This window comes from Seriola lalandi, unplaced genomic scaffold (assembly GCF_002814215.2).
Source record: "Seriola lalandi dorsalis isolate HSWRI2012SDOR001 ecotype SW California unplaced genomic scaffold, Sedor1 jcf7180002054585, whole genome shotgun sequence".
NCBI lineage: Eukaryota > Metazoa > Chordata > Actinopteri > Carangiformes > Carangidae > Seriola > Seriola lalandi.
The window spans coordinates 4,552,194-4,563,645 of record NW_019525138.1 but is presented as its reverse complement, the minus strand read 5'-3'; the positions used below and the strand labels follow the sequence as shown (position 1 = coordinate 4,563,645).

General features: G+C 41.8%; 1 protein-coding gene across 2 annotated transcripts in view; it reads right to left on the bottom strand.

Annotated features, from left to right (window-relative positions):
• LOC111664297 (corticotropin-releasing hormone receptor 1-like) overlaps positions 1–11,452 on the bottom strand; it is a 64,674-nt gene that overhangs the window by 15,145 nt on the left and 38,077 nt on the right. For both annotated transcript variants that reach the window (XM_023418825.2, XM_023418827.2), the window contains exons 6-8: positions 8,113–8,219; positions 3,077–3,197; positions 1,417–1,570 (exon numbers count right to left, since the gene is read on the bottom strand). In XM_023418825.2, the coding sequence (XP_023274593.1) occupies positions 1,417–1,570; positions 3,077–3,197; positions 8,113–8,219 (382 nt within the window). The remainder of the gene's footprint in view (positions 1–1,416; positions 1,571–3,076; positions 3,198–8,112; positions 8,220–11,452) is intronic.

The window sequence follows — 11,452 nt, the reverse complement described above, 5'->3', positions numbered from 1 at the left end:
GGGGATGTGTCCTTTCACCCTAGCTATGCAGGTGACACAACCATAATTAGCACAGGTAGCCTGAGCTGTCACCGGGTGCTATGACAACAACCTCCTGCTCAACACTTCTAAAACACCAGAACGCATTACTCATCTCAGGCTCCCTCAAATCCCCCCACAGACATCGCAGGAGGAACCCGTAACCATCTCTGACTTATTTAAATTCCTTGGCACCCAGACCCAGAACATCAACACTGACCACATCACCAACAAAAAGGCCAGCAGAGACCGTTTCTCCTCAGACAGCTCCAAAAATTCAAAGTGAAACAAACTCTCCTCCAGAGAGAGAGAGAGAGAGAGAGAGAGAGAGAGAGAGAGAGAGAGAGAGAGAGAGAGAGAGAGAGAGAGAGAGCAGCAAAACACACCTCATCTATAACAGCCTGGTCCGCAGCTCAGACAGGCACACACGGAAAACACTACACCACATTGTCAACAAACCATCCGAGATTAATAGCACCCCCTCGTCAAGAGCTGAATCACTAAACCACAATCATACAATTAAATCCACAGGACCCTAACCACCAGAACAGGCTTCTGGGGCCCCTAGTGGTGTGGGGCTCCTGGGCAGTTATCCACTTTATCCACGTGGTAATCCAGCCTTGAGAGGGCTGCAGGGATCTGGACCATTTATTAACATTGACAGCTGCAGACATGACGGAGAGCAGAATCCATGATTTATTAATATTAATAACTGCTCTTTATTCATGTGATACGAACATTTATAACTGAAAACCTGATGACATATTAGAAAGTGCTTATTAATGGCATTTATAACTGTATTATTACTGAAAATAAACATACAGCCAGGTTAACATTAGATTTAAACAGGACACATTGATGCAAGAGTCTTTATTCAAACAGAACTGCTCTTACCATCAACATGTAGCCTGTCTATCAACAGCAGGTCACACTCAGTTAACTCAAGTTACTACATGATTATACCATAATAGTATCTGCCGTTGTAAATGTCAATTGCCAATTTATAAATGGACTTTGGTCCTGCTGCTCTTTTCCAGAAGATAAGTGGTCCAGCAGTCCAGGGAAAAAAGTCTCACTAATGAGTTCATCGAGCTTGCCTGACACATAGCTCCCAACCACATGTTTGTGTGTGGATTAAACAACGTATTCATTAATGAACTTTAGAGATGTTAGTAGGTGTATTTCTTAACTTTGGACAGAGGCAGGGAAGCTGCTTCCCTCTTTCTTCTGGTCTTCATGCTAAGCTAAGCTAACTGCCTCCTCTAGGACACACACACGAGAGCGGTCTCGATCATCTCGTCTAACTTAGCATATTCGAAACATCCAATGATTTCTGTTCAAGTTCTTATCCAGCTGTGGAGAAGTGAACTGCGCAGGAGAAACAGTGAGTGTACGTACACCAGCCGATGCAGATGAACATCCACTTGCGCAGCTTGTCGGTGGAGTAGGTGAGGACGATGGCGGTGTGGAGATAGCAGCCCTCGCCAAACATCCAGAAGAAGTTGGTGGAGTGGAAATAATTGAAGGAGGCGGTGACGAGGCGACACCACACCTACAAAATAAACCTCTGTTCAGTTTTTCATCAATAACACTTGTCATTTTTTAAACATCATTTTTTCAAACCATGCTACAAGTGCTTTGTGTTACATTATCTGGGTATGTTTATCGGCTACACAGGCTTCTTCTGCTCCTCTACATTTATCTGGCAGCTGTACTAAATACTCATCAATATACGAATAAAGATTTTACATTAAAAACTAAACAAAAGAAATGATGAGGTTATAAAATACATTGTTCAAGATAAAGGCAGTTGTTTCCAACCCCTTAATTAGTGTTAACTTGAGGTTCCTTGTCATGTTTCTCCTTTTTATATGTTTATTTATTGTTTTTATGCCTTTTCACTGCACACTGTTACTGCTTCTCTTTATCTATTTATTTCAGGCAGAAAAGTTAAGTTTTTGTTGTACTGGAAATGCAATGACAAAAAAAATGCCTTTTATTCTCCTAAATTGTTTCAATTATTTTTAAAAAATACGAAGAGGAGAGAAAATTTCCCAAAAATTTACCAGACACGACAACAATGATACTTAAACTTTAACGCATCAATATAAACCCTGTAATACGGTCATATAAGAGCGGGAATTAAATGCAGGATTTATGTTGTTGTATTGATACTTTCACCTCAGTAAAGGATCTGAATTCTTCTTCCACCGCTGGAAAAACCTCAATAAATGAGTTAAGAGATATAAGGACATGCAAGGGAACATCCTTCCAGAGAATCTGAAACTGTTCTTGTTGCTCATGTCAAACCAACATCTCACTGAAATACACTCTTACACTTCCCTGCTTTAATCTGACACCCGTCTGTCGCTGATGAATCCAGCACCTGACTCTCAAAACTTTCTCTGAAATATGTTGCTCATTACATTTTCCACCGCCAAAGAAGAAACACTTACGACACCGAGGTAGTTTTTCAGCTTTATGAAACAAAACCTTAGAAATCTGTTTCCTGGTTGAGAAGACAGCAGATGGTGAGTCACATAAAAAATAAAAAATAAAAAATGATTTCATTAAAGAGTGATAACTACCTGCTTGACTTGATACCTGATATTTTCAAGATGGATAAGATTGGAGATTGGAGCTGAAACCACCGATCAATGAATCGATTAGTTGATCAAACACCTTCTTCACTGTGAGGATTTGCTGCTTTGCTAAGTTTTATGTTGTTGGAAACGTCATATTTTGATATGTTGATGAATCAGACATTTGAAGACGACAAACTTCGACTCTAGGAAACTGTGGTGAATATTTTCCCGCATTTTTTTGATTTTTATATTTAAGAAAAACTAAATGATTAATTCAGAAAGTGATCAGAAGATTATTTCGTAATGGAAATAATCGTAAGTTGTAGTTTTTCTTGCAAGCCATGTACTGCTCCCATGTTCCTGCTCGACCGCTGTGACCGGGGCGCTCTACACTTGACTTGACAGGAGGAGAGATACAGAACATCATCATCTTCATCTTTGCTGAAGATAAAGCGCATAAACGTGACACCCACCACGTTGCTCTCGTGCACCTCGGGGCTCATGGTCAACTGGACGATGAACCAGGTGGCGTTCCTCAGGATGAAGGCGGTGATGAGGTTCCAGTGGATGATGTTTCTCAGGCAGCGGATGCTCCTGTGAGAAGAAGAAGAAGAAGAAGAAGAAGAACAGAGGAGAGGGGGGTTAATCCTTTTCAATATCTCTCCTGCTGTTCTCTGGGGAAAGAAGATGATTTCACACTGAGAGGAAAGATGAAAAAAAAGAAAAGAAAAGATGATGTAAAAGCAAACCCATGAGCAAACTGCTGGGAAGAAGTGAATTATGTATCTGCTCCTGCTGCGTTTGAGTGTTCTGCTGTATTTTAAACAAAGACATTAAACTCACAGTTTCTGCACTACGAGCTCAACCTTACAGTAATGTGGGAAAAACTGAAAATAAAGACGATGAAGGTGAATAATGAAGAGCTGCAGCCTCAAAGTTACATTTCCCATCACTCCCCACTGTCCTCACCTCCTAATATAATATGAAGTAACATTTCATTCCCACAGTTTGCTCTCTTGTTTGTGTCATGTCCTTTTTTTTTTTAATGCTGTAAATAAATCGACCTCAGGATACAATTAAAATCCCAACTGCCTCGAAGCGAGCGCTCAGAAATAGAAGCACACGACTGAACGGACATGGTGAACCTTGGCCGCCGCGGTGACAGCCTCGTTTGTTGTCACCAGCTGACGGCGTTATCAGTGCCGTGATTTATTTTTTAGTCGTGCATCAATTTTTTAATGGGAGTCAGTAGCACTGGCTTTGTGCTGACTGAGCAAACGTGCATGAGCGAAAATTTTCTTATATTATTGTGTCTCTTTTACATTTTTATCAAGCAGAAAATAGCAGCCTCATTAACACAACAACAGCTGCATAGAAACGCTGCTAAAAAAAAAGAGTTTGGAATAATTATAATATTACACAGATGTGAAAAAAAAAGAAGCTGCCTCAAGGCGACAAAAACATACAAACGTATGGTTTATAAATCCTGTTGTCCCACAAACAAGCTGCTAATTTCCTCCACACTCTGTCACAATGTTAGTGGAGCTTTCATTAGTGTCACAGAGGCTGCAGAGCCAGAAGCAGAGAGGAGACGAGGCTTTTCTTTCTTTTTTTTTTGCAAACAGTTGCATTCATTACGCTGCGTGACCTCACTTCCCTTGGCATCCTGCCGGTGGGTCCAGCACTGTGTGTCCTGATGTGTGGTAATTAAGAGGAAATCTGAGCGCTGCTGCAGACAGGTCTTTGTGGAAACCACAGTGAAGTTCCCTGCTGCATTCACTGTGCTGGTTATTGTTAAGGGAGTAATAAGTAAATAGTAACATACCTTAATCTGCTTTATTTTACAGTTATATATAGTTATTTCGTATATTATTTTGTCTATTTATGTTATATAATGTTCCTGTCTTTCATTTTATATTTGATATATGCATCAAAGTATAAATTTACTTCATTTTGAAGTGAAAAGCAGCAAACAGACATTAAAAATCAACCTTTTTTCAATGCTATGTTGCTTTTTATTTCATATATGTCAGAGGAAAAAAAGCATTTTTGAGAAATAATATATAACTAGAATTATCTGCTGTGGTTGTATCCCTCTGCCACTCGGACTAGTTTCATTACATCCCTGTTTATACGGAGCCATATAGAATATTAATCCTTTGTGTGACATTTTTCATTCAACTGCTGTGTGAAGTCTAGAGTAATGGCTAAAAAGTGTTTTGTGAGGTCACACTGACCTTGACCTTTGACCTTTAGCCTCCAAAATCTAATCAGTTTGTCTTCCAGCCCAGGTGAATGTTTTTACCAAATTTGCAGAAGTTCCTTCAAGGCGTTACGGAGATATTGAATTCACAAGGCCAAAACCATGTTTTGTGAGTTCACTGTGACCTTGACCTTTGACCTTTGACAACCAAAATCTAATCAGTTCATCCTTGAGTCCAAGTGAATGTTTGTGCCAAGGCTATGTCAAGGCGCTTCTGAGACATCATGTCCACAAGAATGGGACGGACGGACGGACGACCTGAAACAATAGAGGCATAAAGGCATGAGAATCCACTTTCTTGTCTCCCTGTGGAATATTTGTCTCACTCAGAGGCACCGTGCCCCTCCCATCACATCGTGTGTGCAGGTAGCAGGTGGATGGTATCACAGGTCAGAGGTGTGTGTTTGGATATCCGTTGGCAAAAATCCCATGTTTGCATTTCCCAGAGAGCACGGCTGCGACCTCATTTATTAATTTCTTCCTCTTCCTGACCGAGCAGCACGGGTGAAGGAGGGGCGGGTGAAGGTGAACACTCGTCTACAGCTGGAAAATTACTTTACTTCCCCTCGTGTTTGCTAAATCACCAGTTTGATCAAATTCCTCTCAGGGTTTTACCCCGACAGCAGATGGAGCTGCAAAGAGAGGAGATAACTCGAGCTTTCAGATAAGGCTCCATTTGTTTCCATGCATATTCAGTGTTACTGTTTCCCATACAGTATGTCCACTGTCTGCTATTTGTGTGTGAATGGACCCTAGCAACCCTGTCTCCAAGAAATTATGTTTCTACAGAACTAAAATACAACAGAAAATATGTTTTGTAGAAAATGTAATTGCTGACTGGATGAACAGGTTTGGCATTGGTCACGCAGCAGCGGAGTGACCAGGAGCTTGAGGTGGATGGAAAGTGCAGAACTGTCGCACCAGAGACCAGGTTCACACCCAGAGTCCAGGCTGAGGTTTAGAAAAGCTCTTCAGCTTTAGCTGTAAGGTTAGAGAAGATGCTGGTTTTGGTTGAATGTAAATAAAGACGTTGCATCTTAAAGTCACATGAACTTTTTCTGTATTAACCAGATCGGGTTCTTTTTCTAAACCTGAGCCGAGAGCTGTGAGGGTCTGAACAGAACCATACACCAGTTTAGTGAGGCTGGAGTCACTACAGTGATGGAAATCTTGTGCACTGAAATAAGACGTTTTGGGAGACCCAGATGGATTAAGCAGAGGCGGTCGATGCATCCAGGAGAAGAGAGATGAGCAGCATTTAAACTCCTTTCACCATGTGTGAAGATTCTGGTTGGTCTCATTGGATCCTAAACAAGTCTTTACATTCACCCGAGTCACCTTTGTATAATATATATATATATATATATATTTGTATCTCAAGGGAACAGTCTGTCCTTGATCCTGTACCTGGATCCTCACTGGACTGGAGTCTCGGTCCATGACATCATTACGACCTTGGATGTTGTGGTAACTGCCATTGGGGAATGGGATAGCGTGACTGTGTTAGTGTTGTCACAGCCACCCTACTTATATTTCTTGTAAGCCTGAGAGTTGAGACCTAAAGAGTGAAGAATTCCTCCACGACTGCACGTGGACGTTGTTCTGCAAGATTGGACATTTTAGCAGGAAGAAGTTTGTTGTCTGTTACTGCTGCGTTCAGTATTAGCGTATTTACGGACACTTCCTCATTACATTTATAGAAACATAATTTTCCTCTTTGCTGTTGCGGTTTAGCGTATACAAACGTAATTTCTAGGAGACAGGGTTGGACCTAGCGGTGCAGCCCAGTGGAGTTCAGGAAATTTAAAGGGCGCCCCCTACAGGAGAAAGTTTTTACTGCCAATGTCCTGATGCAGTGTGAGCGACAACCAGGTGAGAGCACAGAGTTGTTTACCGCTGGGGATTATTGTTCCCCCTCAGGTGTCACTCACTGTTACATTAAAACAGTTTTCTACAATGTGCATCGCAACCGTAAAAAAACAAAGCAATTGAAGGTGTGCACCAGGAAATGAACCAGGTTGTGTGTCAGAAAAAACAGCTGACAAAAGAAAACGATGCATCACTTTACTGGTTCCAATTGTTTCATTCAGTTTTAGCTTCTTGATTTTGTACAAAACAACTGACTCTCTAAGTTCAGGGCTGGTCGTTTGATCCCTGACTCCTCCTGCCCATGTGTCACAGAGTCCTTGAGCAATTAATGATTGGACGAGAGCCTTGCATGGTACCATGCACACTGATGTGTGAATGAAATATAAATATATAAATGTTGTTCATTTCCATATAAATCAATTTCACAAACACACAGTAAAATATTCAAAGCTGATTTCCACAACATGAACCTGTGATATTGTTAAATTACCCAGAGGACACCTGTGCTTCTGTGTGGAGGATAGAAAACCCTGATAGTGGAAGCTACAGTGGGATTTCAGTCAGGAATATGCCAGATCTTCGGAGATAAAGATGCTCTTCTGTGACTGAACTTTTCAAAGTCCCGCTCTCCCTCCTCTCCTCTGTGATCCCTTTGTCTCTTCTTCCTTTCCAGTTCCACGACGCTGAACAGGAGTGTCAGCCTTTCTCTCCATCACACCGGCAGCTGCAGCAGCAGCAGCAGCCTTCCCTTAAATGGTTCTCAATCTCATTACAAAGAGGAGAAGCTGAGTAATAAATGCCAAACTCCTTCACTACCCTGATGCCATTTTTAGCTGCTGGCCGACACTTGTCCTCCCTGCCTGCCTCCCTGTCCGAGCCGCTTGTGGCCCACAAACATGGGTTGTGCATAAACGCTGTCCTGTACAGCTTCTATTTATTATGTCTCTCTGTAGCCTTTCACGCTTTTCTCACTCCCCGGGGGTGTCTCTGGGATCGATAACGGCCCCGGCTGTTGAGGGTGCTAAGACCTTTCTCTCGTTAACGCGCGGTTCACTCCGGTTTGTCAGAGAAACCCATTCCAGCTCCACCAGTCATCCCAGCAGGCCTCCACAAGACTGTTTAGGTTTCCGCCGCTTTACGAGATGGGTCTATTATTCCCATTTGTGGGGGGAAACGTGCCCTAGTTTTTGCGGGCGTCTAAACCCTTTTACATCTGCGGAATTGAGATAGGGAAGGTTTCATCCCATGACCAAACGGTTTTTGAATAAGAACGAGAGGCGCTTTGAACGAGGGATCATGAGAATACTGACGTTTCTGTCACATCAAGGATGTCTTCGGGATTATCAGTGGACTGGCGGCAGTGGGACCAACACTTACCTCAAACACAAGAATAAGAAGAAGGCTATGAGCAGAGCCACCATGGAGATGCAGTGACCCAGGAAGTTTATGATCACAGCTATCTGGTAGTGCATCTTGCCTTTTTTCTGCAGGGAAAAAAAAAAAAGAAAGACATAATGAGTTTTGTGGGTGTTTACAGAAACAGTATTTTCTGGACAAGAGAAGAGACTTAAAAGACTGAAATCCTCTTTCATTTTTCAGTTTTTCTTAGAGCTGACTCCTGCTGTGGTTCTGAACAGGAACAATGTTCAAACAGCAGTGTTCAGAGCCACATTGGAAGACCTGGTCCCTCGTTTTGTGTGTGCCATCATGGCAAAATGCGGTCCTGGACTTACTGTGGCAGGAACTATCACAGTAGGTGGTCTGTCCGTCTGTCTGTCAACATGCTGTCAGGCGTCGCATTCAGTCGACACATGAGCATGACGGTCCAGAAACCACAAGGCCGCATTGTTCTACATCTCTTTGTATTTACTTTGCATCTTTTGGTGGCAGTTCTCCACCTCCTTTGGTCATTTTTCATCTCTTTGTGGTCAATTGTTGTCCCATTATAGTTGTTTTGCATCTTTTTATAGTCGTTTTTGGATCTTTTTATAGTCATTTTGCATCTCTTTGTAGTCAATTTGCATCTTTTTAAAGTTATTTTGTGTATCTTTGTAGTTGTTTTGCATCTATTTGTGGTCATTTTGCATCCTGTCATAGTTGTTATCGGTCCTCTGTGGTAGTCCAGTGTCTGTTTGGTCATTTGTCATGTGTTTGAGGTCGTTTGATTGACTGTCCAACAATAATGTTCTCAGCCAGTAATCATCACCTTCCGACTCCAGCAGGGGGGCACCAACCAGGGCCAATCAGATCCCAGGGGGGGCTGTGCCACCCCATGCCATTCCTCTGGCCCCTCCTCTGGTTTTTGAAACATGAATACTGGGAGACATCCACACACTCACACATGCAGCATCTACACGAGGCGTTCTGGTTTTACACAGAACACAGAACATCTTCCTCTAAGACCACTGTCTGTGACTCAGATATCCATTGTGATCGGATTTCCCCCACACTACCAACAGTAATCTGGGCTCTAAGTGGATTTATGTAACCTACTGGTGTCTACGCCAAGATTAAATGTGGGCACGTTTAATCCCCGCCCCGCCCACCCTGAAACACGTCATCTGTCCCATTCATTATATTTTGATGCAGCAGCTCAAACTTTAACTCTTTCTGTAGTGTAGTCTGTAGTGGACAGATGGTCTGGTATCTGGATACCAACAACACCAACTCTTTTCTCTGTCTGAGTAATGAATCCACATCAATTCTATAATAGATACAGGGATAGAGGTTTCTGAAAACAAGCTCTCATACTTTATATAAGTCATGGCTTTCCAAAAAGATAGAGATATTTGTATTATTTTAAACAACTAAAACTACTTGGTAGGGGTTAGAGAAAGATGGTGGTCATGGTTTTGTGTTTTTTGCTTCTAAGATTGGACAGAAATACTCTCATGGCCACAAGAGGTGGCTTGTCAGGAAAATGTCATCAAACTATATCGACCCTGGAAATTAGGTTAAAAAAAAAGTCTGCGTTTTCTCATATTTAAGAATAAGATAACAACTTTTAACTAGATTACAAGTCTAACTATATTTTTATGTTGCATTGTGGGTTGTTTGTAGCCTTAACATAACTAAGCTAACAAGTGTTCTCAGTGTTTATAGCGAGTCTGTCAGAGGTAATCAGGCCTACGAGTGTGGAGTTTCTGAAAGCCTGTGTAACAGGTTTTTCCGCCACAGAGGAAATAAATGAAAACGTTTTCACAATGTCTTCTGACGTCTTTCTGGCAGAAATTATCCAGAGAGAAAAACAGCCATGAATAAAAGCTGTCACAGATGTTGAGCTCAAAACAAACATCTGAAACACATTCACTGTCAGAGAAACGGCTTCAGTGATGTGGACTCTCTTCTACTTGAATGAATGGGATCTCAGGTTCCCAACAGCACCAGTGTAAAAGTGTTGCCTTACTGTAAAACACATTTTAGAAAGCAGTCGTCCTGCAGGGGCCATTATGGTAGGTTGTTTTTAGGTAAACAAATGACCAACAGTACAATAAATAAGAATAGGTTTGGATTTTTTCAGGTCTATTTTAACCATAGACTGTAAATAAAGATGGACGTAGCCTCGGTGACGTCACCCATAGGTTTCTGAAGAGCGGGCTGAACCGCTGTCGCCATCTTGGCAGTGCCTGACTCCGCCCTTAACTCCCAGATAATCCAAAAATGTTTGTTTATTTCTGCTGTAAAGTTGGACATTTTAACATGGGGGTGTATGGGGATTGACTCACTTTTGGAGCCAGACTCTACTGGTCATTAGAGGAACTATTATTAACTAACTAATAACTATACTTTATTTTTCAGCCCTGGAGGTTGCCACTTGATTTTATCACAATACTCACACAGCATATGTTCCATAAAGACATAAAATGAACCTTTAGCTTAATGCAAACATGCTTTTTGGATGGTAAAACCACCTGTTAAATCTCTTCATCCCACAACTTCCTGACGTAAAAGTAGGAAGGATATGTGTCAGGACATTTTTTTATAACTTTCCAAGAACCCACTGTGAAATTGGCCAGGTGTTCAGGGTTTGAACTACTGTCTCAAGCTGTGTTTTTATTTTCTACACATGACCATTTATATATGATTTCTTCTGTTACAAAGCACAAAAACACCCTCCGTTCTTGGAGAGGTTGACGAGGTGGAGGAGGTTATGACAGCAGGTTTTTCACCTTGTGGCCGTTCAGAAAAGGTGTAAACACTCTTCCCTTCAGTGTACATGTGATACACATCTTGTCCTCTTGTGACTGCACACACTGAAGGGGACGTCGTCTGTGGCCGTGGCTGGTAGCACTGCAGCAGATCAGACTCGGACTTCACCATCAAACTGAAGATGTGAACCAGTGGAGGATGAAACTGACTGCGCCACAACTGCTCGTTTCTGATGTGATATCCACTCAGTTAGCAGTTTATTAGGAACACCTGGCTAAAACTAATACAACAGTCCTGCAATAAATCCTCCTTCATGAAGGTTATAATGTTCAGTTTGTGTTCAAACTGTTTCAGAGAGAAACATTTGGAGGCTGCAGTTTGTTGCTGAACTGTGTTACATTATACAAAAGCAAGGCAAGTTTGTTTCTAAAGCGCCTTTCAATTCAAAGTCCCGACACATTAAGCTAAAATAGAATAAAACAGACTGGAATAAAAATCATGGTGCAGTTACAGTTCACTGCAGTAAAACAGAAAAGTCTTGAGCCCTGATTTAAAAGAAGTGAAGTTG